This window comes from Triturus cristatus, chromosome 12 (genome assembly GCF_964204655.1).
Source record: "Triturus cristatus chromosome 12, aTriCri1.1, whole genome shotgun sequence".
NCBI classification, from domain to species: domain Eukaryota; kingdom Metazoa; phylum Chordata; class Amphibia; order Caudata; family Salamandridae; genus Triturus; species Triturus cristatus.
Window position 1 is genome coordinate 110,749,317 of NC_140595.1, and position 27,382 is coordinate 110,776,698.

The following is a 27,382-nucleotide window of genomic DNA, read 5'->3' on the forward strand; positions in this document are numbered from 1 at the left end:
ACTATCAGTCACATTAGAGTCATTCCATGTGGTTGTTAAATGGCAGTTTAAAAACCCATTAAAAATTTAGTGTGAAGCAAGATTAACATTCATCAAAGAAGCTTTCATAATAATCGTCTTTAAAAAACTCGCCAACTGACCATAAAGGCAGAGTTAGTAGCAAGAAATTCAGAGCTTTAGTGTTCACTAAAACCTGGATCATATTATCGCCACGTCCACTGAAATAAGAACTCTATGGAGAATTAACCTGTGTCTGTTCTCTTTTCTGATGTTTTATGAATTCCAGAGATGATTACAGAACAATACCTATTGAACTTACACAACCTCCTGATAAAAGAAGGGTTGAATTTTCTGCTTATATCAATTAGTATTGAACATAAGAAAGAGTTCTGACTGAATTCACTATGTTAATGTTACATGGGTGTAGAGACATTTTTACCAAGCAGAAGTCTATGAAAATTACAAAAGCTGATCAGTGTTGGTCTCAAAGGGATTGCTATAGATTACAATCTACCTCTCCGTTTGGTAGCACATCCCACTTTTAGGTTACAAGTATGTTTCCCACCCAAAGCATAGTAATTATATTGACCATTTCTATTGTCTGCATCATAAACTAAATTGTCTCTAATATACTATACAATAGAAGTTATTGTTACCCAACTCATTTTATCAGACTTGGAATGATGAAAGGTAGCTTTGGACTTGATAGGATTCACATCTTTAACTTGCAGGTTACCCACAAATATCAGCCCACAGGCATTTAACCCAAGGCCCATGGTTCTGTAACAATATATGTAGAAGCGGGCTTCCATTAATATACTTTCACCAGGTTTTACCCTTCATAAACAGAAATGTGTTTACCTTCCTGACATTAATGTTTGTAATGAATATTGCTTCTGCTTTCTGTGAAGAAACAGTTAAATACAGCAGTGACAATATTTCAAGTTTGAGAATAGTTTTTGCTGACATAAACATGGTACTGCTTTGGCATTAATTATGGATCCTACATATACAAATATGTAAAATTTAGTTACAAGACTAAAGTTTGCTGTCTACATTCTGACATTAACATAATTGATTGTTACACAACAGTTTGCATTAGAGAGCATATGGGCGAGTTCTGTTGAGTAGAAGATTATTAGCATATTCTTTATCCTGCCTCGATATATATAAATACAGAATCACTGTATCTATAACACTTTATCAGAATTTAAATATTCTTACATGATGGCATGTACATATTTGTATATTTACTTGCCACCTTGGGCTCCATTACAGTACCAATTTTTTCAAGTAAAGACTGTTCTTTAACTTTAAATATGCTTGCATAAAATAAAATGAATGTATTGAGGCATATTTGCCATATAAACATAAATTCTGCATGAATACATTATAGTACAACATATTATTTTAAAATAAAATTTTCTTACAACAAACGTTTACAAAATTTCCAATTGCAAGTGTGATTTTACGTACTTAATCAACAAAGCAAATCCTTTTTTAACATTCCTGCAATTTGCTTCTATAAATACTTCAAAACACATTTTCACTAATTTAAAACACCAGTGCACATTAGAAACATGGGTTACTTCATCATGTGCTATTCAGTTACATTCATATTTTAACGTGGCATCATTATTTATCACTTTTGCAATATCTGTGTTGCTGTGTGCCAGGTGTCTTAGCAGCAATAGCAGTATTCTTCTATTGATTGTATATCCTGATGTATTAAAAAGATAACCGGTGGTCCTTACTTAGGTTTGTTAATAGCAAAGTGCTAGAGAGGCCTTTTACAGGACACATTTTTTAATTGACTTTAACTAATAACTAGTCTGCTTCTTTCCTAAGTTTCCGTTAATCCAATTGTTAAGAATTGCCCATATTATTTGGGAATAATTCAGTGATACCAAATCTAACAAGCACATTAGTTAATTTGGCTTTAATTTGTGCTGCCCATTTATTTACTTCATTATTTAGTAGCCAATACATAAATTATATAGCTATTGTTTCTGCATCCACTTTCTATTAACATAATCCAAGTTCCATCCTAGGTGCCTCAGTAGCCCAGGAATGTCATAAAAAACAGTAGCCCTCACATTGGGATTGTAACAATTTCTTTTTTTATCTTGTGGACTTCCATGTTAAATTCTAGATTCCAATTGTAAACCGTCTTATATAAATAATGCAGATTATTTTATACAGATATACATTTAATGTAGTAAAATAATGTTATATGCCCTTTAAGTTCTAACAGCTGAAGTACAAAACTATGATTAAAAAGAAGATATGAAATTTCCATAGTTTCAGTTATTACTCAAGTCCCATTGTCAAGAGGGGTGCGGGTGTAAAGACACTAACCTTTAGTGAGTCAAGAACTGATATTGTTCTACAGAGAAAAGGTTGAAAACATGAAAAGGCTAACACTTCTACACCTTGATATGTTTATGTTATATGTCATGTGGGAAGTGTGTAGAGTCCTTGGGAGGAAAGAACCTTTCAAGTCTTTAAAATAACTGTAAATCCTGAGTCCTAAAGTCCTTGGGAGGAAAAATTCTTTTAAGTCTTTAAAATAACTGTAAATCCTGAATGTCCAGATTTGAAGCTGCAATGTGTGGAGAAAAGGAATGCAACATCCCTGATGCAACATCCCTGATTCAAATCCAAATTATATAATTGGGTAGAATCCAAAGGAAAGTCTGCAAGAAGGCAGAGTTCAAAATCCTCATGACAATCTAGTTTTTAGGCTGCTGACCTGTTGCACCATGTACAGGCCAGCCAAACCCAGGAAAAAAGGACATTTCACACAGTCAAGCAGAGAGTACTTCAATGAGGGGGACTTGATGTGTCATGCTGCAAGATGCATGCAGAGTGCACCTTCTGGCTTAGGACAATCATACCAAGCCATGGTGATTCTCACCCCTTGTAACCCTGATCCCTGGTGTGGCATTAGTGATGTGAGATTGCTGTCAGCGGATGGGTTACAGGTTTCATCTTTAGTTTGGTTATGTATCAGAACATGTTGTGTTCCATGGGATTTACAAAGGAATTCATAAAGAAATCACAAAATTGCAAATGCGGCCTTCATATTTGTACATTTAATGGAAGTACTAAAATGGTCAAGAAAATGCCCAAAGAGAACACATTCACCCATAGACACCCATATAGCTCACGTTCCAAGCAGGAAAAATCAATGAAGGCTGCTTATGCTGATAAAGAAGGTTTCTTGAAGCTACTGACATTTACATTTTATTTAGGGAGTTTGTCTCTGAGGGTTGGGCCTTCCTTTCCAGTCTGGTGTTTTCTCCCAGTGAGCTCCATTATATACTTCACATAGTAAACTTAAACCTTTCATATTGTATTGTGAACAACCCTGTAGTGAAGGGAGAGGGCATGGGAGACCACAGGCATGCAACATGGAAGCAAAAGAACACACAGAAATATACCTGTTCCAAAATAATGTATGGGCTTAATTTTGGCAAAGACACACAATGTTTATAAGTTGGTCTGTGTTGTTGGCGCATTTAGGAACAAGTGAAGGGCATAGGACAACCCACGTTGCTACATTTTGCAGACACGGAAGGTGGGTCATCTGTATAACCTTCTTGATAGACTGCACGGTAACTCTACGGCTAGAATTATGAACTGAGTTTATTTTACATGTATTCTTGTGCAACCCAATGTATGTCTAGTTCTTTGTTACCTCAGTTCTTGTTTTGATCTTGTTTATAGGTGAGGCTGGGTTGTGGCACATCTCCGCCAGTGACATTATGGATGTTGATACCACTGCAGGGGCAGCGGTAGCCAAGCGTCCTGGGAAGGCTACTGTTTTTTATGACCTTCCTGGCTTACTGAGGACTTATAGAGAGGTAGGAATGTTCATCATGTATTTGAAGGTGGCAGAAGCATCTCCATGGATCTCAGCACCTGAGAGAGACTCTACTTTTAAAGCTTATTTCTACATTCAATTTTAGGTAGCTGTGAACAGTTCAACATTAGTCCTCACCATCAGCCCCAGAAGCTACTTAACCAACACACCCAACTGTTTGGAGACCCATCTGCTTATTGCCACCAGCCTCAGAGGGTACAGCCTTTGGCGTGAGTTTGTTCTATCTCTTATTGGACAAATGTTTGTAAAAATGTATGGGGATGATTTGCTAAGTTGTTGCGCTGTGGTGCGTGAAATTTAGAGAGCACAACACCACCATATCTGGGATTTATGGCACTGTTTCTCTCTCCCCCTGTATTCGCACACTTTAGGCTGCCTTGCGCCAACACACACATAACCTTGGACCATAGTGCATGGTTTGTGCATGATATTAGACATAACTTTTATTCTGGAAGGATGCCTGTCCAGTACAGAATACTGTGCTAAGACATACTTTCCCACTTTGTACGTGTACGTATTCTTTCTATTGCATCACACATGCAAGTTGAAAAAGTTTAAAGAAAACTTATCTCAAATTTAACACCTATCTTGAGGGAGTGTACACTTTTTGTGCTGTTGCAGCGTGTAGCTCAGTAAAAAATTTATTTTGTGCTTTTATACTACTCTAACCATACTCGGCCCTTTACGATTTGACAATCTATAGCACTTCCATTTACCACAGAGGCAATGATCTTCTGATGAATCTTCCTCCGCCAATAAGAGGAGTAGAAATTATGGTGACCAAACACCACGTAAGCTGTTCAACCAGGACCATTAATTGACAGCCAACTCACAAATTCGAAATCAGATTGAGATATGCCACTCTTAAGATCATGCTGTAGAAATAAAGATTAGCAACTGGAAATCCGACTTCCTAAAGAAGTTAACTCGGGTTAGAATTATACAAACCAAAAGCTCTACAATGGCAACACAAAATAAAAGAAGTAAAACTTGATGTTCTGATAAAGCTCCCTGATTTCATGACAAGACCGGAGGCTAGCATTATGCATTAACAGCTCCTTGCAGCACTTCAAAGAATGACATCACCAACACAAAAATTCCAGAACTTTAGAATGTCCCAAACGTATATAAACTGTGCCACAGCAGCCATCTTCCTCTTTTATATGCTGCTCCTTGACAGATAAGTATCCCTTTGGTTTATAATATTTATCATTATATGTATTAGAATTTGAAGGTTTAAGTTGTATTATAATGTATGTGCCTTTGCACATGGTGGTTTTTGTGATTAGGAATTCGTTTTTAACTGTATTTACTTGTAGGAAAGTTGCGGGTCAAGTGCGGGATGGTAGTTCTGAGGGAATAGGCTTATGCAGAATGGAGTGTTTATTTTAAGTGAAAAACAATATCTGAGTTGTTTTACCATTGCGCCACGAGCGAGCCTCTGGTTGCAGCTCGCGGCGTAACTGGATGCTCCCGTGTCTGCTAGGCAAGGGCTGGAGGCTCCCGTGTCCGCAAGGCAAGGATTGTTCCTCTTGGCGGGCGCCACAAATTCTATTTGTCCTCTGGAGCGCCCGTAGTCGCACGGGGTCCATCTTTGGAAAGAAAAGTATTGCACAGTTTATGGCCTGAAGCATGTTTAAGTCAACATGCTGTTTTTGACAGCCGGCACAGGATATGAGGCACGCTAGTATTCAAGTATTGTTCTCCTTTGGTTTTAAATAGTTACAAAAAGTGCACTATAAAGGTGAAATAGATTGAAGTAAAAAATAGAAATTAGTATTGAGAGTAGAGTTTATATTTTTTGGAGGTTAGTTCAGGTGTTTCTGGTTTTGAACAGGTGTTATAATGGAAGTGAGTGAGGGTGCTCAGTCCTCAGGTTCTGGTGATGTAAATCTAAGGAAGATTGTGCGGGAAGAAGTGAAAAGTTCTATAACAGAAGTTTTACAGAGTGTGCTAAAAAAAAAGAGAAGGGCTGTGGATTGCTCTTAGGATGAATATTGGTCTATTGAGGATGAGGAAGGAGGTGAAGTGACAGGTTATGGAAAGAGAGCTAGAAAGAGAAAGTATATTGAAGTGGGGGTCAGATTTACGATGAAAAAGAAAGGTTAGCCTTGTGCCAAAAAATGAGGAGGGTGCCCTACTCGGTACAAAAGAGGGTGTCCACAGCGGCACGAATGTTGGAGAAAAATCTCACAAGGACGTCTTTGAATAGGAGTTTGAGTAAGAGGCAGAAAGTTTGTTTTGCATGATTACATGGATGATGATTGGGATTTGGACACGGACAGAGTAGAGGAGGAAAGGAAAGGAATAAGGGATCATTAAAGATCCTCAGGGAGAGGACATGTTCAGTCGGGAGATGATCCGCCACCCTAGAAGTGCAGACTGATGGCCGTTGCCTCATTTGACAAATTTGTTAAAGCTTTGAGTAAGGAGGCCTTTGGAAAAAGAGGCCAGAGCAGTTATGAGAGCGGTGTGCTCTCTGCCTGTGGTGGACGGAAAGGATTGCAAGACACCAGATCTGGATCCAGATTTGATTCCCTTTTGTTTAAGACGGGGCGTGCCCCCAGGAAAGGGTTGGATAGGGCACTTAAGCAGTGTCAAGATCGTTTGCTGGATGTGTTGGGGCCTTTTGCTCTTATTATGGACATGGCTGAAGAGGCCAAGATGAAAGATGTTCAAATTGATAATGAACTCTTCAGGGATTGGTTGCAAAGAGCTATATGTTTTTTAGGTAATGCTAATGCGGCATTGTCAGCGGAAAGGCGCAAAGCAATCCTTATCAGGATAAGTCCTAAGTTAGGGGACTTTGCGAAAAAAGAGCCTTCTGAAGACCCAAAGGGTCACCTATTCGGTGAGGGACTGGTGAAAGGGGTTGGAAAATATATATCTACTTTCACCTGTTTGGACAAGGCACAGTCATCATTAAGAATGGTTAAACAAAATGGTCGCACACTGCTCCACCCACTAGCGTGTTACCCCGAAGAACTGTAGTCAGCGTCGGCGGGTACGCCTATGCTCAGTGGTGCGTGCAAGTCAGAGTAGCGTTAGCCATCCCTGGACACGTGTTTCGCGGTAGTTGCCGCTCGTCAGCAGGGAGTAGGAAGAGTGTGGGGTTGCATGTGTAGGCTGCTAAAATCATATCAGGTCTGGTACCTCTCGTAGCGACGCAGGTGCGTAACCTACAGCCCGTCGGCTGTCGGGGCTCAGGGAGCCACTAAATAACTAAACAAAATGGTCGCACACTGCTCCACCCACTAGCGTGTTACCCCGAAGAACTGTGGTCCCTGTAGTCAGCGTCGGCGGGTACGCCTATGCTCAGTGGTGCGTGCAAGTCAGAGTAGCGTTAGCCATCCCTGGACACGTGTTTCGCGGTAGTTGCCGCTCGTCAGCAGGGAGTAGGAAGAGTGTGGGGTTGCATGTGTAGGCTGCTAAAATCATATCAGGTCTGGTACCTCTCGTAGCGACGCAGGTGCGTAACCTACAGCCCGTCGGGGCTCAGGGAGCCACTAAATAACTAAACAAAATGGTCGCACACTGCTCCACCCACTAGCGTGTTACCCCGAAGAACTGTGGTCCCTGTAGTCAGCGTCGGCGGGTACGCCTATGCTCAGTGGTGCGTGCAAGTCAGAGTAGCGTTAGCCATCCCTGGACACGTATTTCGCGGTAGTTGCCGCTCGTCAGCAGGGAGTAGGAAGAGTGTGGGGTTGCATGTGTAGGCTGCTAAAATCATATCAGGTCTGGTACCTCTCGTAGCGACGCAGGTGCGTAACCTACAGCCCATCGGCTGTCGGGGCTCAGGGAGCCACTAAATAACTAAACAAAATGGTCGCACACTGCTCCACCCACTAGCGTGTTACCCCGAAGAACTGTGGTCCCTGTAGTCAGCGTCGGCGGGTACGCCTATGCTCAGTGGTGCGTGCAAGTCAGAGTAGCGTTAGCCATCCCTGGACACGTGTTTCGCGGTAGTTGCCGCTCGTCAGCAGGGAGTAGGAAGAGTGTGGGGTTGCATGTGTAGGCTGCTAAAATCATATCAGGTCTGGTACCTCTCGTAGCGACGCAGGTGCGTAACCTACAGCCCGTCGGCTGTCGGGGCTCAGGGAGCCACTAAATAACTAAATAAAATGGTCGCACACTGCTCCACCCACTAGCGTGTTACCCCGAAGAACTGTGGTCCCTGTAGTCAGCGTCGGCGGGTACGCCTATGCTCAGTGGTGCGTGCAAGTCAGAGTAGCGTTAGCCATCCCTGGACACGTGTTTCGCGGTAGTTGCCGCTCGTCAGCAGGGAGTAGGAAGAGTGTGGGGTTGCATGTGTAGGCTGCTAAAATCATATCAGGTCTGGTACCTCTCGTAGCGACGCAGGTGCGTAACCTACAGCCTGTCGGCTGTCGGGGCTCAGGGAGCCACTAAATAACTAAACAAAATGGTCGCACACTGCTCCACCCACTAGCGTGTTACCCCGAAGAACTGTGGTCCCTGTAGGGATGGCTAACGCTACTCATACTTGCATGGATTACACGGGCATAGGCGTACTCGCCGACGCTGACCTCAGGGACCATTTTTCATTGGGGTAACACGCTTGGTAGGTGGAGCAGTGTGCGACCAATTAGACTTAACTTTATTTCAGGCTCCCTTGAGCCGTTGGAGCCGACGGGCTCATGGTTACGCACCTGCGCGCTACGAGAGGTACTTGATCTGATAACGATTTTAGCAGCTTACACAGCAACCCTAAACACTTTCCTACTCCCTGCTGACGAGAGGCAACTACCTCGAAACACGTGTCCAGGGATGGCTAACGCTACTCATACTTGCATGCATTACACGGGCATAGGCGTACTCGCCGACGCTGACCTCAGGGACCATTTTTCATTGGGGTAACACGCTTGGTAGGTGGAGCAGTGTGCGACCAATTAGACTTAACTTTATTTCAGGCTCCCTTGAGCCGTTGGAGCCGACGGGCTCATGGTTACGCACCTGCGCGCTACGAGAGGTACTTGATCTGATAACGATTTTAGCAGCTTACACAGCAACCCTAAACACTTTCCTACTCCCTGCTGACGAGAGGCAACTACCTCGAAACACGTGTCCAGGGATGGCTAACGCTACTCATACTTGCATGCATTACACGGGCATAGGCGTACTCGCCGACGCTGACCTCAGGGACCATTTTTCATTGGGGTAACACGCTTGGTAGGTGGAGCAGTGTGCGACCAATTAGACTTATCATTAAGAATGGTCTTTGGAAATACTTCATCGTAGCTACTACACCAGAGTGACCCTACATAAGATAGGGAGAGCTGAAAATGCATTTTGCCTAAGACAGTGTGACGAGGTGGGAACCTTTTATCACACAATATGGGAGTGCCCGCGGATAACATCCTACTGGGCAACAATTATGCGAACCATAACCCAAGTTGGTGGCAAGACTGTTTTACCAGAACCCAGAAGATGTCTATTGAATATCTGGGAACCGACCGATTTTAATCGAACCTAATATAGCTAAATCGTGCAGGTCTCAATTCTCCCCGACGCACCAGGACTGGTGCAGTGATATTGACAGTGCTATGTTGGCAGAAAAGGCAGCATATATACATCGAGGATGCCCTAAAAAGTATGGGGAGCATGGAACACCTGTAGAGGGAATATTTGTGATCCGCCTCTGATTGAGTCGGACACGGATTCTGAATAATCTGGGGAAGTGGGGACTGTGGATTACAGATCCTGTCAAACTTAAAGTATTGAAGACAAAGCTCTCATGTGCACACCAATGCTATGTAAGATATGAAATGAGTATTATGATATACCTTGTAACCGTGATTCCTTAATGATGTTTTGAAAATTAATAAAAAGAAGTTTTAAAAAAAGGAAGGGTCTTTGGAAGAGTTGTTTTTGACTGGGCCGGGGCAAGGGCCCATTTCCCTGGCTGGTCATTCAGTATGGCTCAGTACCAGTCACAATGTCGTGCTGCATTCAGGGGTTTCCAGTTAGTGACTAGATTCTACCCACAAAGAGAACAGGAGGATGCGTCAAGCTAGAGACGTGTGCAGTTCTCTCAAGGACATCAAGGTGAGTACGAAGAGCATTTTTGGTTGTACTCCTTGCGGGGTAGGGGGAAGACTAAAATGGTTTGTAAACAATTGGGAGAATATAACCAGAGACAAGTGGGTTATTCAAACTATAAAAGGATGTGTTACAGAGTTCGGGGTAGTGCCAAATCAGTTGGTTTTTCATAAGGAATTGCAGGAGGTAGTAGGAAAAGAGGTGTTGGAGATGTTGCGAAAAGGAGAAATTCTGTAAGTATCAGAAAGAGATCAGGAGTTTGCGAGCACTATATTTGTGGTAAAGAAGAAGGAAAAAGGATGGAGACCGCCAAGACCTGGGTACAGGTGTTTTTGGGATGTAAGCAAGCTTCTTCATTTATTTGAGGGGTGGCCCATGAATAGGTTTTTGAGTCTGAAGCAGTTATCAGGTAAATTAGCTGCCTTATTGTGTCTGATTTCTTTTAGGAGAGTTTCTGATGTACGTGCTTTGGACATTAGTAACAGATGTTATAATCCGGATGGAGTGATATTTAGGGTTACTAGAAGGACGAAATGTATGTGTAATTCGATATTTTTTCCTAAATTTGGGGATCACCCTAAGTTGTGTGTTGTAGTTGCTTAAAGGAGTATGAAAACAGGTTATGTGAGTTCAGAAAGCATGGTGATGATCAGTCGTTGATTTTGTATGTGAAGCCATTTAGACCGGTCACTTCAGCAGCCATTGCTAGATGGGTGAGGTGTTGTATGCTTGAGGCAGGTGTAAGTCTGCAGGATTTTGGTGCTCATTCGGTAAGAGGTGCTATGGCAAGTAAAGTCTTCATGTCAGGGGGACATTTGGAAGAAATTTTGCATGCGGCGGATTGGTCTAATGCTGATGTGTTTGCAAGATTTTATGTGAAACCATTGGGTCATGTGTCATCTGTGGTTTTATCACAGCTTTGAACATGCATAATGTTAGCCTCTGGTCTTGTCATGAAATGTAGATTCTCCAAGTTTGTGTAGTGAGAATCTGGATTTCATTAAAGACACGGAGTCTAGCATTATCCCTCCCACCCTCCCAGGTAAGTGTTTGGAGAGGGAGTGGATTTATGAAACACTATTTAGGATTTGTAGGTGTTTATTAAAGAACAATTAAATTCAGATTTGTTGTTTATTTCAGATAACCAGTAGATGGTCAGAGGATTATGTTTATCGTTTTGATGAGTTAAAGTTTGCGAGTTTTGGGACCGGAGCAGCCTAAAAGAGGAAGATGGCTGCTGTGGCACAGTTTATATACGTTTGGGACATTCTAGAGTTCTGGAATGTTTGTGTTGGTGATGTTATTCTTTGAAGTACTGCAAGGAGCTGGCAAATAAAAGTTAATGCATAATGCTAGCCTCCGTGTCTTTAATGAAATCCAGATTCCCTCTACACAAACTTGGAGAATCTACATTCTACCTACCCCGCATTTAAAACATCAGTACAATTGCACAGTTTAAATGGAAGACCCAACAAGACTCAATAATAGACTCAGACAGATTTTAGATTCATTTGGCTATTGTCTTAAAGATTAAAAATTCATAGCTAAGATCATTTTCTTAAGGATTTCAGTCAAGAATATCACAACTTGCATTAAAGCACCCACATCTTTATTAATAAAAATTAATTTAGCAAGTTACAAAGTCCCACTACCATTAAGGCAGAAGGATGGTTCAATTTTCTAACATCTTAGGTCCTACAAAGAAAAGGGGAAAGTTTCAGATTTAAAGTCCATTACTGCAGAGTCTATTAACATAAAGCTAAAGAAATAAAGGAAATCAAATTCGGAAATTGGTTCGGCAAAGGAAGTCTCAGTCCATCAGCTGCCGATTGTAGCAGCAAAAAAGCAGTCTTAAAGTAAAGTCAATCAGCATAGCATCCTGGTCTCAAGTAGGGAAAATCAGAATGGCGGTTATTGCTCCTCCTTTGGGGTTTCTTGTTTTATAGAGTTTTTAGCAATGTCCAGTGGCATGGCATCACACTACCATTAAAAGACCATCACATGTTCACATTCACATCATGTCACCTGAGATGTTTGAAACACTGGGATGGTTTCCCATTCTAATTATGAGAAACAAAAGATTCGAGAGTCCACATAGGACTAACATTGAAAGAAGAAGAAATATAAAGTTGCAACTTATAGCAATAATTGAAATTCTTTTCCCACAGTAATATTTCACTGTGAACGTTGAAGAAACATTTGGGAATGCCAGGTGGTACACATGTACAGAACAAATAGAGCAACATTTCATTTTTTTTTGTCCTCATTTGTCAAATCAGTTTGTATTAGAGATAAAAAGAATATTCCGACTTTCTTGCGTACAAGCGGAAAGGTAAGATACCCGATCACTCCAATAAGGAGGAGATATTTAACATCTCAAGATCTCCCAACCTTGTCGTCCTGCCTTTTACTCCAGGTCTACAGGTACTTACAGATTTGCCTCACCGGAAGTGCCAATCCGTCTTGGACACTCCAGTGTAAACTCGAAAAACCTGTATTTCTGATTGTTGATAATCATTGGACTGATTACAAACCATAATAATATGCATTGAAAGGAGAAAAGTGAAAACAAAAGATTAAAGAAAAAAGAATACAGACACAAAAGTTAAAGAGGCTATCTTGTTTAAGGATATACTATATTGAACCAATTATTCCACAAGCTCCAAAATGTTGTTCTTTTCGTATTCTGAGTTGCCCTATCCATTTTAGCTATTCTTTGTATCGAGTTAACCCAGTCACATTCAAGAGGAGGAACAGGTAAAATCCATTTAATGCACAGCTCTCTACGCGCCAAAAGAACTAAGGTGCAAATAAGTGCTTTAAGTGGTTTAGATAAACTGATGGTGGACTCCTCGACCGGGATTACCCCAAAAATAACCAGTGCAAGACTCACCTTTACTTCTTAACCCACAATACCTGACAGCGTTATGCCCACTTTCTCCCAGAATGTTTGGATGGAAGTACACCGCCAGAACATATGTGCTTCATCTGCATTTATTTCACCACACTTTGGGCATTTCCTCCTATCTTGCGAGCCCATTTTTGCCAATCTTCGGGGGGTCCAGTATGCCTTGTCGATAGGGAAGATGTGTTTTTTTCTTAGAGGTGCAGATTTCACACAGTACCATAAAAGAGATAAAGATACTTGCCATAGTGCATCAAGATCGTACTCCGGCAGTTCCTTCCTCAAAGTCACTTTAGACCAAGCATGTGGGTCTTCTAGAGGTTGTATCAACATCTAATACCATAGTGAAACCTCCTTTTGTCCCGGAGGGCGCAGGGCTATTTTAGATTCGTAAAACGTATTTCTCTTTCCTCCTTTTCTTAACGTTTTAACCCAACTTGATGGTTGGTAGTATTTGAATTTGGAGACAGAGCCTTCTGAAATCTCCTGGATTTTTTGCCAAGAGATTAAATCCACACCCTCCAACAACTGACCCCACCTAAAAATTCCTTTTTCTTTTATCGGAGCCGCAAGAGAGTCTTGTAGGCCTGCTGGTGTTCCAGGAGATCTCCAGATAGGGGCATAACAGCTATAATATGGGATCTGTAATACTACCCTGAGTTGATACCATACTTTACATGCCGCTTGTAGAGTCTTTAGTCACACTTTTAAAAACAATTTGGGGTCTCCAAATTTAAAAAGAAAAAAACTAGATAGATCCGAAGGGCCAATCGTAAGTGCTCTAAAACATGGTGAAAGGTCAGGGGTATCTTTCAGCAATTGCCTGAAGATTTTTAAGTGAAAAGCTCTTTGATATTGTAGAAGATTTGGGCTTGCTATACCACCATTTTCTTTTTTCTCCCTAAATTTCTGCCAGGCTATTCTAGGTCTTTTATTTCCCCATATGAAGCTGGAGAAGAGTCCTTGCACTTTCTTTATCCAATCCTTCTTAAATTCTAAGGGAATTGAATTGAATAAGAAGGGATATTTAGGTAGGATTGACATTTTTAGAAGGTTAGACTTGCCTAAAAATGATAAAGGTATGGAGTTCCACCTCTGTAATTGTTTCTTGACTTTGGAAGTAACCTTGTCAAAGTTCGCTTTTGCTAATAACTCCAGCTTTTGGACCACTTCAATCCCTAGATATCTGATATTTTGTCTAACTAAATCACTCTGGTAGTTTGTATTCCATTGCATGATCTCAGTTTTCAATGGATTGACAGCATAACCTGATAGCTTACCGAAACTCTCTAACGTTTCCCATATAGCTGATATTGTCAGGTGTAAGTGGCCCGTAAAGATCATCAAGTCACCAGCATAGAGCCCTATCTTCTTTTCCCACCCATTGCAAGAGAATGGTAAAATATTCCTGCATGCTCTTAATTTAATAGCCAATGGCTCAATATATAAATTGAATAACAAGGGAGAAAGGGGGCATCCCTGTCTGGGGCCCCTTCCAATCTTGACTTGTTTGGAAAGCTGCCCGTTTACTAGCACTCGCGCGGATGGGTTTTTGTAAAAGGCCCTAATTGCAGACACAAAAGTTTGCCCCAAATTAAAACGCTGAATCACCTCTTGGAGAAAGGGCCAGCTGACTCTATCAAACGCTTTAGCTGCGTCGCATGTAATCACTGTTAGAGGTCTACCATATTCTGTTGCCAGGTCTATTGTGCCTATTAACTTGTGAGTCAAGTCGTGTAGATGCTTCCCCTTCACGAAGCCCTGTTCATCGCTATGAATTAATAGACCTACCATCCGATCTAACCTTTTAGTAAGTAGCTGTATATATAGTTTATAATCGCTATTAAGAAGGGAGATTGTCCTATATGATTCACAAGCCCTTGGGTTCTTATTGGGCTTAAGAAGAATGATCATAGTGGCTAAGTCCCAAGAAGTAGGAAACTCTTGTTTCAGAATATAAGCTGAATTAAAAAGTTTGAGCAATACAGGAGCCAGCTCTTCTTTCAGGAGGGAATAGATTTTGTTCGGGAGATCGTCCGGCCCTGCAACCTTACCCTTTTTTAAGCTATTTATTGCGCTATAATCTTCTTCTAATGTAAAGGGGGCAGATAGTTCATCTCTAGTTTCTTCACTGAGGAGTGGGAGATCCAAATCGCAAAAAACGCTGTTATTTGATCCTTATTTGGATCTATATCTTCTGTGTATAATTCCTGAAACAATTGGACAAATGCGTGTTCGATCCCCCAGTCCTCAGAGATGATATTACCAGTGGATTGGCATTTTAGTTCTTTAATAAAGTTTCTGGCCTGGTTAGCTTTAACCTTCCAGGCCAAAAGTTTGCCACATCCTTCCCCGTATTCATAATTAGCAAGTTTACTTGCTTCCCATTTTTGTTTTGCCCTAACTTCCAAGTAGTCAGCTAAATTGGCCTTTGCTTTTGCTAACTCGTTTTCTAAGTGTACTCTACTAGATAAATTTGAAGTGCGTCCTATATTTCCTTGTATTATTTTGATTGATTCTTCTAAAAATGTAATTAATCTCCTTCTTGACCTTTTTATTTTGTGATGCATTTGAGCTGGCTAGGATGCCTCTAAAATAGGCTTTATATGTGTCCCATACCTTAGTTAATGGGGCAGAGTCAAGATTAAAGAGAAAAAACTAATTCGTTGACTTTTTCAAGTTGTCAATTACTGAAACATCTAAAAGTATTGATCGATTCAAAGTACAGCGCCGTTCCGGTGCCTTATCTTTGACCATAAGTTGAAGAGAGACTGCCGAATGATCGGATAGATGTTCCTGGAATATGAGTAACACTTTTAGTATGATTACTGATTGCCAGAAAAAAATCAATCCTGGATCGGTGACCGTGTTTTTTATTATGAAAGGTAAATTTACCCGACTCTGCCCTCCTCTTCACGCCCTTAAGTGCCCAAATATCAACAAGGCCTAGGTCCTGTAGTATGTGTTTCAGGGCTGTTCTCATTTTAGGCACAGCTACGGCTGCCCTCTTAGAGGTTGTGTCCTGGGCTAGGTCAAGAACAAGATTAAAATCCTCCCCCATGATGATAGGTTCATTTAGCTCAACTAAGTGCTAGAATAAAGTGCGTAAGGGGGTGGGATCATCCAGATTTGGACCATAATAACCAACAAAGGCTAGCCATACGCCCTGGATCCTTGCCTTGGCAATTATCCATCTACCTAATGGATCTACAAGGGTTTCACCAATAATGCTTTGAGAAACTTTTTTGAAAAGAATGGCAACCCCCTTTACTGTGGCAGATTGCGTTTTGCATATACAGTGCTCTATCCATGGTGGATTTTTTAAGATTTCCAACCATTCTTCTTTTAAAAGATGGGTTTCCTGAATGAGAATAACCTCTGACTCACTCAACTTCAGATATTCCAATATCCTCCTCCTTCTTGGTACCCCCCTCAACCCGTTAACATTCCATGCTAAAATTTTTAGAGGTCTAGGATTATCAAAACCTGCCATGAAAGGGAGTGGTAAACCGATGATAACCTGGGGTAACTCAGCCGCTCGTAAGGGAGAGGCTTCCATAACAAAACGAAAACAAAAAATAACTGAAAGTGACATACGAGGACCTTTTTAAAAAAAAAAAAATCTCCCACATGCTCCCCCGCCCCTTGTGACTATTTTTTGTATTTTTCTAAACTTACATGTTTTGCTTGTGACCCTCCCCACCCTCCCTGGGGAACCCTCCCTACCCTCCCTGGGGAACCCTCCCTACCAACATGAGGTATACTATAGACACCTCATATGAACTCTCCTACATCCTGGTGGTCGAATTTACATGACTGTTATACCGCTTGTGCCTTGATCTGCTCTATAAAAGCTTTCACCTCACTAGGGTCCCTGAAGTTGTGCATCTTATTATTCCTCATAACCCTCAAGGATGTTGGGAACTGAATGTTTGCAGTGGCGCCTAAATCTCTTAGCTCCTGGATTTATTTACCAAGCTCTCACTGCCTATCCAAAGTGGTACGGGAAATATTGGACCTTATACGAAAAGACCAGTCACTTTTCTTATATGATTTGAAGAGAAAATCGGAGCGGTGCACCACCGGATTGTTATTTTTATATCACACCCAGTGGTCAATTGTTTGAATAGAAAAAGTCTTTATTTTAATTGTCCAACAAAAGTATACTCTCAGCCAACGCATTTCGTTCAACGGGACACTTTGAGGGGAGATTATGGACCTCTGACGATACTCAGAATCGTGTACAGTGCTCTTATCAAGGAGGCACTGAGATTGCAATAAGGATTCCTCTGGAAATACGACGCTAGTAATACTGCTCCTCTTGAGACGGATATTTATTAACACAGACGATTGTTAAAACTTTGGAATATATTCTCACCTTACACATGCCAATTTGAACGAAACGCATTGGCTGAGACTATACTTTTGTTGGACAATTAAAATAAAGACTTTTTCTATTCAAACAATTGACCACTGGGTGTGATATAAAAATAACAATCCGGTGGTGCACCGCTCAGATTTTCTCTTCAAATTTCATTGATCTGCTTGGCAGTTTGCATCTTTTAGCGGCGGATGCAGGAGCGTACATGTGCACACCATCATTAACTATATTTTCAAATTACACCTTATGGGAACAAAGTAAGGAGGTGCAGCCTTTGAAGTCCGCCGTTATTCCTGTTCGCTCTAACACTTTTCTTATATGATCCAGCCTTTAATGCTCCAGAGAGGATACTTTCTTTTAGTGAATAAGTTTTAAAAATCACTAAAATCCTTCTTGCTGTTTTCCTGCCTGATCGAGGCACAAAAGGATCTTGGTGAACTCTTTGAACATCCTCTTCTAGTTTGGTTTGATCGAGATCCATGTAATGCTCCTTTAGAAGAGTGTTTACAAAGGCAACATTTCATTAACGCAAAATGACCCATTGTTTTAAATCGGGGTAAAGGTCAGCAATAGTTCCTTTAAGTTAGCATCACACGTTTACATATAATGAGCTTTAAACCAACATCAAATATAGTGAAATTAAAGAAAGTTATAAAATAATATGTAGAATGCTCACAAATCATTACTACATGAAAATAGCTAACATTAAAAATAGCCTACTACCACAAATTTTCACAATTTTCATATAAGTGCATATTTTTCTAAACTTCTGCTACAAAAATCATTTTCATAATTTCATAAACTATAAAGTCTCTAGTTTCACTAGACAAAATTTCAAGCTTGTACTTCATTGCAACATGTATTTGCACCGCCTTTTCTAACTGGTGCATTCTCTACAGAAAGCATTCAAAAACACTTCACTTTAACATCAAAATCCCATCAATATATGTTAATAAGCAACATATGCATTAGAAATTCATTTGTACTACTTGTTTATATGTATCAATGTTATTTTGTGTTTATGTTTTCTTCATTTCACATTTTAAGCAGGCTTTTACAGTGCTCCTACTACACTTGTCTCTAGTTCACGTTTCACTGTGTCTAACGTGTGCAAAGTGTACTTTCAGTTTTTCATGTTTTCAATCCGCAAATGTGTCATGTAATATGATTTTTATAATCGTGCTACATCAGGGCAAAGTCTGTTTACCTTATTTACTAGTAGGGCTTTGCATCAGAATTTTTGGGTAGTTGATTGGGAATGCCCATGTACCACCCATGGAACGCATCAATGACCCAAATTAGCATAAGGTAGCACAAAGCGTTACTAGTTTAGGATCACTTTCCAACACAAATCAGGATTTATTCTGCTAAATAAATCCCAAAACAATACTGGTTTGTGTCACGTTTGTGGTGCAAACCTGGTGCAAAGAGTAAGTATTTCTGCCCAAAGTTAATTGTCTTCCTTCTAACTGTTCAGTCTTATGGGGATGCTCGCTGCCTTATCAGGTATTCACAGTAATCAAGAATAGAAGAAAGTGTCTTCACTGCTCAAACAATGTGTCTTTAGAAACTGGCCATTCTAGATGCTGTTGGAAGATCATTGAACAATGACATACTTATTACTCTGTTAGAAGCCAAGGTTAACAGATCGATCTGATTGCACTATTCACGCTGCCAGTGGAGCTCACACTGTGGAAATTTGTAAACTGAAACTGGTTAAGGAAACAACTTCTTTTATATTTAAATTTTTATTTGCTTTTACAGAGAATAACATTGTTACCGGGTTAGCCCAGATTGGATAATAGTTGTTTACGCATTGGTGTAAATATAGCTAGCCCCTTTAGTTTGTTTTTTGAGAGAGAAAGAGATGTAAGAAGGACAACAGAGAGATATAGTCACTGTACAATACATTGGCATCAGCTATGCATACTGCATTACATCAGACGTTATACATAACATTTGCATCAGCTAAACATGCTGCGTTGCTTCTGACACCCATTCGGGGTATTTTAGGTCCGAATGCCGGGCCACCGGTGTTATGTTAGGGAGCAAACGATTGGGCGGGGCACGATTCGTTGTTTTCTGGATACAGCTGTTTATGGGGGTTCGTACGAGTCAAGGTAAGGGTCCAGAGCTTCCCACAACCCTCTCGATGATGCTTTCCGGGGTGAGAATTGTATCGCAATATTGTCTGCTCCTCTGAGATGCGTGACCCAATTGATCCATCCTTTGTAGCTGGTTTTGTTTGCGTACTTCCAGTTGTTTAGTACCATTTTCACGGCCGCTGTCAGTAAGAGGTCCATTAGGTCCTTGTCTTGTTCAGTTTTAAAGTAGTCATATCACATTTAAAAATCGCTTAGAATGAGCCTTTGGTCCTCGTTAAAAGGTCAATCAATTGAGAACAGTTTGATCTCAAACACCAATTTGATAAACAGATATATATTACTCATGGAAAGAGAAAGAAGTAGATGTGACCATTTCAATGTGTATTTTTCAGGTACATTTGAGGGCTAAATGGTATAACCTTTAGCCACATACCTGTAGCCTAATGTCCTTCACAAGTGTACTAAATTCTCCCTACTCAGTATATGAAAAGAAGAATGGGTTTAGTCAAAACCTGGACCAGATAAAAGTAAAATAACTTACTACTCGGGCACAGTAATAATGCAAAGAGTGGGGGGACGTAGAAAGACAATGTAAGAAGCTTGAAGCTCATTGGCTGATACTGTGAGGAAACTTGGGGCCTGGGCTGATGATGGGGAGTGTTGGATGAATGGACAGGCAGAGAGAGGCATTTCAAACCTCGAGAGACAGTATGGGAAGCGTGCACTCCCCTGGTGCACTGTAACCTCTTGCACTAGCAGACCAGCGCCCATTATGAACACTAAAGACCAAGCGCTGAATGGAAGTTTACGTCACATTGTATATCTTATCTCTATTATATTCTATCACTTGTTGTATTCTGACTACACCACTCATTAGTAAGAGCTTTAAGTAGTAAAAAAAAAAAATATTCCTTTCTGGATTCTAGTTTTGATTTCTTATTTTAATCAATGGGCTTTGTTCAAATCATGGCGTGGTCCCAAAATGTATTCTTAGTTGCCAAAATATTAGCAATTTTTTTTTGTCCTGTGGCCCTAATATATATTTTTTAAATCCCCTATCTGTTGACACATAAAGACGTGGTGAGAACATCTTGCTTATTTTATTTGGAGGGTGCTGGAGTACACTTGTCCTTGCTTCCTTTCACTCTCAGTTCAGAGACACTGTCTTTGCTTCCTGTCTCAGGGCCATGCAGCCATGCTCAGGAGCATGCCATCATGTATGTGCTGCGGCCTGAGAATCACCTCACCTGCACCGTGTCCTTCACCAATCCCGCGATCGACATCCCAGCCTGCAGCATCTTCCACGTCCAGTCGCACTTCTGTGTGGAGAAAGGTAAGTCTGGTGCAGAGCAGCATTTTCAGTTTTACAAATATTTATGATGCAATGTACATAAAGAGATTTGGAGTGCAAGGCCTACATTACTAGCTTTGTGGCATGGTATTACCCATGGTTTCACTAGTAATACCACTCTGAAAAATCACTAGTGATTCCGTATGTGTTAACACCATAAACAGTATTTCAATCAGTAAGTGAAACAATACACCTGGCAGGATATTCAAGCAGGTTTAATCACAAAGAAAAAATCATGGTTGTCATACGTCACCACATTGCATTATAATAAAAATCGCAAAATAAGACAGCAAAAAAGGTCTTTTTAACAAAAATTCTGCAAATATTTCAGTCTACAGGGATGTTTAGTGGAAACCTTCTAGACATACTATAAATCCAGGCTCATGCAACCGAGTTTCGGAATTGTTCCTTCTTGTGACCTGCTTCCGAAGTAGTCGGATTGTCCACCCACTCAAATTTGCAGACTTTGTTCAAAATGCAAGGAAATGTTGGACCATCTGCCCTGCACTTGCACATCATTACTGAATGAGCACAGACTGTGCCTTCGAGGCGCTTCAAAGATCACAGGATTCGTACCTGCCGACACAATATCATTTTTGGCATGAGAAGCGAATGCCAGCATGTAGCGTCCATGTTTGTTAGATAAATGAACATAGGTGACGGGTTGCGAGTGAGGTTACCCAATAATCGGCTGTTTTTGCCCCCAAATAGAAACACTATAATCTCCTTAACAGCCAAAGCTTTTCTTATATTGGTTTAACTACATCTGCCATTGTGTCAACACATTTTATACAATCTACTCAGTCATGTTGTATTTTAACTTAATATTTAACTAATTCTGGACTTTAGGCGGTTATCCTACTTGCATATTGCACATTTATCATGTCTTTAAAATTATTTTAATCTCAGGAAATACCTCCTGCTGCCCTGGGCGGGTGGGTAGCCACTGGCAAAACCAAAAACAAATATAGGGCCCATTACAAGTGGGACGGAAAATGGCCTGGTAAATGCTGTCCTCCGAGTTACCGACACAATGGCTATTGTTAACTCTGGGGAAATTTACTCCCCATCAAAAATGGAGAAAACCTGATGGAATCTAAATTTACACACTCATTCTGGCATGTTTTACCCAATTTTCTCTCAATTTTCACCAGGAGATTTCAGCTACTTTCAATTACCAGAGTGTCCAAGGGAAAAATACCAGAGCTCTGTTGTTCCGGCATTACTTGAAATCCCAATGCGGCTGTAACTCCTGTTACCAGCTCCACCGGGATAACTGTGGTACTTGTAATCAGCACGTGTGTGGTTCAAGTAAAAAACGTTCGCAAACCCACAAAGTACATATGGTAAAATAATACGCTGAATATGTGGGAATGCTGCTTGAAAGGCGGAAATTGTAAACCGGGGTTACAGTGACTCTGGGACAGACAGCCCTGTGGTGACAGCCAGTGGAGGTGTGTCAGTGGTTATTGTGGCTGTAGCAGTTCCAGGTGGTTAAATGCAGTAGATCCATTTCTATGTTTCACTGAAACTGTTAGGGGAAATGAGTTACCTTTCTTTGACCTCCTGATCAAGGTGATAAATGGTTGCCTCAAGACCTAGGTCTTTTACAAACCTACAGACCGTAATAACCTGCTTCGGTTTCAAAGCTTTCACCCATGTACACTTAGGGAAAACCTTCCTATGGGACAGTTTTTACGTCTAAGACGCAAGTGCTGGGAGGTCTCCGATTGTAAGACACATGCAATGAAACTCTCCAAAAAACTGGCTGAAAATCAATATCCCCCCCCCCATGTGATAAAAAGAGCCAGGAAAAGGGCGTTGAACAAAATAACAGGGATCAGTTGCTGTCCACATATGAAAAAAAGAGAACAAAAGATTGATATGTGTAGGGGAGAGGAGTTGGCCTTACGGCTAGGGCGGTCGACCTCGAATCTGGGGAACCGGGTTCGAGTCCCGGCAATGACGCTGAACATCCTGTGGTTCTGGGCAAATCACTTAATCTCCCCGTGCCTAACAAAAAAAACGCAATTGGTGCTATGTAAAGCGCTCTGATACCCAATACCGGGTCAAGTTTACGCTATATAAAACTCTGGGGGAAAAAAACCAACTACCTATAGCCCTTTATCTAACCTATTCTAGAACGCCATCAACAAACATTGGAAAATACAACAGTTAGGAGGCCTCGCATTGAGAAACCAATGCATGCTTTTAAAAGGGCCAGGAAAATAAGAAACATGCTAGTACACACACGCCGAAGACAAATTAAAACCCAAGGAGATCAAATGACTTTATGGAACCTACCACCTCCGGTAGGTCATTCTTCATGTGGTCGCTGCAGTGTGTGCCCACTTACAAGGGGGACTAAGGAATTAGACCTGGGTTTGAGAACACCATGGCAACTAAAATCCCTGACTAACTGTATCTCTAGGGATGTAATATATATGATCAGATGCCCTTATGGTCATATGTATATTGGGAATATACTCACACACATTGAACACCGCGGTACCATTAGCTACAAACAAGATGCAACCAAACTCTCCAAGACACTATTTAGACAAGCATTGGCATAGCCAATAGGTCTCGCCTTTGGGACCTTATAAGTGTTTAGCCATGCAACAGTTGCATAACTAAATACTTATAAGGTCCCAAAAGCGAGAACTATTGGCTATGCAAAGCGGCCGTGCGGCCGCGAAAGTGAAAGTGATCGCGATCACGATCAAACATCAAAGCGGCCGTGCGGCCGCGAAAGTGAAAGTAATCGCGGTTGTGCGCGCGCAAATGCACTGCAGCTCTAGGCTGGCCTGGTAGCACTTTTTGAAGCCCTCTCAATAAGTCTCGCCAGACCAGCGCATGCGCTGGGTCAGGCGAGACCTAAAGAAGGATACAATGAGAATGAAATGGAGTGGTTTGTCATTGAAAAATTGTAAAAGACACAAATAGATATGACTGAACCCTTGTTCCTTTTCGAACAAAGATGGATCTATATCCTCCAGACTGATCGCTGGGGACTCAATGATGAGGTGCTGTGGAGAGCATGAAGATGTCAGCCACACCCTTTTCATGAAAACCCTCTCTTTCATTTCAAATGGCACCTACTCCCATGCCCTGATATTCTGAGGACATAAGGATGCAGGTAATCTGCATTTTGCTAATAAATGATTTACCATAATTGGAATAAGCTTATTAGAGTGATTGCCTCACCTGGTTCTGGATGGTGGCCCTAGTCAATATTAAAGTCTGTTTGATACTGCCAATTAAAAAATATAATGTCCCCAAAATAAACTAAATAAATCACAACAGTGGATTCGGAACTGTACCCAATTGTTTTCATCTTGAAAACAACAAGACCCTTCTACGATGAGGATTGTTAATTTCTCATGTAATCTAGGAATATATGGTGTTCTGCCAAAACAACCACATTTCCCATTCTTTTGGGCCTCATGCTAGCCTGGAACTATAAATCCCAGCATTCTTCGGAAGTTCAACCGTGGGCATGCCCCTTACTTTCTGCAGGGCGGATACTGGCAAACACGAAAAAAGGATCCTTACTCCACTTTAAACAAGCATTGGCATAGCCAATAGGTCTTGCTTTTGGGACCTTATAAGTATTTAGTTATGCAGCACAATATCCTTGGTGCAACAACATCAACCGTTGCATGGCTAAACACTTATAAGGTCCCAAAGGCGAGACCTATCGGGTATGCCAATGCTTGTCTATATTTGGAGACCCAGGCGGTGGAAGAAGCAGCATGTTATTGTGCATAGGCTTCATAAACTGCTTTTACTCTTCCCATACTCAGATGTCCTCATTTGGAGGTTGGAACTGCACACCAGGGTTCTAACACCATTGGAGGCACATTCCTTTATATCATCCTGCTTCCAGTTGTGAACACGTGTAATGTAGATGAATGCATGTAGTGTAAAAACTAAGTTTGGCGTATGGTGTCTTACCAAAGTCAGTAGGGTGTCTTGCAATCTCAAGGCAATGTTTGCATCCAGCACCATCTCATGACTGTTTTCATAGTCTAGTTTGAACCTGACCACATATTCACAGCATTGCTCTATATACAGCTGCGTAAGTGTTAGATTCCTATTTTGCCTTAAAAAATCGTTCTATGAAGTGTTCTGCTGGTCTTTGACAGTCTAGGTATATTTATACCTAACATTTAATAAACAAACGTGGGCATAGTTGCGTATACGCATGCACGCGACTGTCTCGCAGAGGAGGTGCGTGAGCACAGCAAGCTATCTCACTAGCATTGGAACACGTGATCAACAGGTTCCATTCGGAACACTGCAGCATTTACAGCTTCCTGAGCTGTCTCACTGTGAGTGGAGCCTGTCCGTGGCAGTTTCCATGGTGTGTGATCAGTGCTGGACTCTGGGGTGTTGCCAGCATCTCTGCGCTCTTTTTGTAACAACACACAGAGGTCTCAGGTGAGGATAGATTTGCATATTATCGACCTTCCTTCCAGCGCATCTCTAGAGCCTCTTCAATGCCCCCTCCCAGAAGCCTCCGCGCCTCTCGCTGCACCGTGTTTTTAGTATATTTTGAGGTGACACACAGCAGTGATCGATGGGTGAAATCTGACCCACATCCTTTGAGAGCACACTCTCCTCTGTGTCTGTCCTTGATCGGGGCTCGACGCACACCCTCCTATATCAACCAGTCCCCGTCAGCCCACGAACTGAGGCCACCCACCACTGCCGACTGGCAGCGTGCCACCAGCGCCTTTACCATCCCCCAAGCATTTTATACCACATGAGCACAGTGCCACAATAGCACACAGCTGGAACCCTCAAGAGGACAGAACCCCGCATCTACACTCTGACACTTCCACCTACACCCCATTTATTCCATTGGGCACTAGCCAGCCCATAGCTCTAAAAAGCAGTGGCAATCTCTGGCCATAGAAAGGCGAACAACCGCCACCATCCATGCACCGCATACCCCATGTCTCCTCTGGCCCAAAACCACAACACAGAAGGGAGACACGGCTCGCTGCCCCGCAGGCAGCGAACCGGAATTCTCTTGGCTCGGCTGAAGTGAGGCCGCTGCTTCCATCTCGCTGTTCCCACTGTGAGTTTTTTTTAATTCCTTTTAAGAGCACAGAACCCCGCATCTACACACCGACACTTCCACCTACACCCCATTTATTCCATGTGGCACTAGCCAGCCCACAGCTCTAAAAAGCAGTGGCAATCTCTGGCCATAGAAAGGCAAACAACCGCCACCATCCATGCACCGCATACCCCATGTCTCTTCTGGCCCGAAAACACAACAGAGAAGGGAGACTCGGCTCGCTGCCTGGCAGGCAGCGAAGAGGAATTCTCTTGGCTGGGCTGAAGTGAGGCCGTTGCTTCTGTCTCGCTGTTCTCACTGCGAGTTTTTTAAATTCCTTTAAAAGCATAAGGGGTTTTGGGAGTTGACCTGCCCCCGCTATCTTTGACTGCTGCGCCTAGCAGACACACAAATTCCGGATGCCATTCCCCGGAACCGCCGCAAACGACGGCGTTGATCCCTAGACGATATCTTTGCTCCTTCCGTTAAAGTGGACGAGGGAAAGGGAGGAGGGGGGGGGGAGGTATTATTGAGTGTTTGTATGTTTTCTTATGTGTTTTTTCTTTTATTTTTATAGGCCTGCTCCACGTTATTAGCCCTTAAAAATGATATGACAGGCAACCTGATTGTCTCACTGGTATTGTGCCTACGGAGTTGTGGGCTTTGATTTATGTGTTTGCGTAAAATCAATAATCAGATTTAAACCATAAAAGCAGAAGGGAGAGATGCCGACGGTTTGAAAGCTGAAACTGCGGGGCTGCGCCTTGCAGAGCTGGCTGCCTCATGTGCATGGGAAGCTGAAACCTCCCGGGAAACTTGCGGCCTAATCGGCAGAGCCGAGCTGGGCGGCAGCGAGGGCTTCGAGTCTGCGGCCTCGGAGGCCTGGTGACGAGGCGGGGCACACTGGGTATAGTCCCCGGCCAGTGCAGAGTACGGCTGACCCATGGCACGGTTTATGCTGGACCCAGCTGCGTGCATGGGGTTTGAAAACTGGATTACGCATGAAAGGGAAAAAAAGCCAGGGCCAGCGCGAGCACCATCTGTTTCCAATAAATGCGAACCCGAGATGCGGGCGTGATAATTGGAAACAGATGGCGCTGATGCTCGCTCTCGCAAGCCATAGGCCGTGGGCGGATGCAAAGGTTGAGACATGCACCTTTGCATCCGCCTTTGCCCAATTGCATGCTGTCTTTCTTAGAAAGACGCACGCAAAGGCCACTAGCGTGTGAGCAAAAAACAAACACGCACAAGTGTGTGGTGCGAGTTGGAAGTCCTTACAATAAGCCTCCCAGAGCAGCGCTGGCGTGCTGGCTCAGGCGAAACCTAAAAAGGCCCGACTCCGCTCGGTTGTGTACCAGCAGCGGAGAGCGGGCACTGAGTTGGTTGACCAGCTCGATGGGCCTTTTGATGAAGTGAGTCTTTCTGTCCCATACTCTTAGGGTGCCCGCCCCCTCCCTCCTGAGGGAGTCTGGTCAGATTCGGGTTCGTCTCCTTTCAGCGCATTTCTATGGAGGCTTGTTTTACATGGGTAGTTTCTCTGGGCACCTATTTCCACCCAGATAATCTTTTTTTTTTTTTTTTTTTTTGAAACCGTTTATTACAAAGTTCAAAGAATATACAAAGATGGGC

The 27,382-nt window shown here is 42.2% G+C and overlaps 1 protein-coding gene across 1 annotated transcript in view; it reads left to right on the forward strand.

Annotated features, from left to right (window-relative positions):
* NUP210L (nucleoporin 210 like) overlaps positions 1 to 27,382 on the forward strand; it is a 358,615-nt gene that overhangs the window by 309,487 nt on the left and 21,746 nt on the right. Inside the window, exons 33-35 of the mRNA XM_085637033.1 lie at positions 3,730 to 3,866; positions 3,972 to 4,095; positions 20,518 to 20,667. Of these exons, the coding sequence (XP_085493159.1) occupies positions 3,730 to 3,866; positions 3,972 to 4,095; positions 20,518 to 20,667 (411 nt within the window). The remainder of the gene's footprint in view (positions 1 to 3,729; positions 3,867 to 3,971; positions 4,096 to 20,517; positions 20,668 to 27,382) is intronic.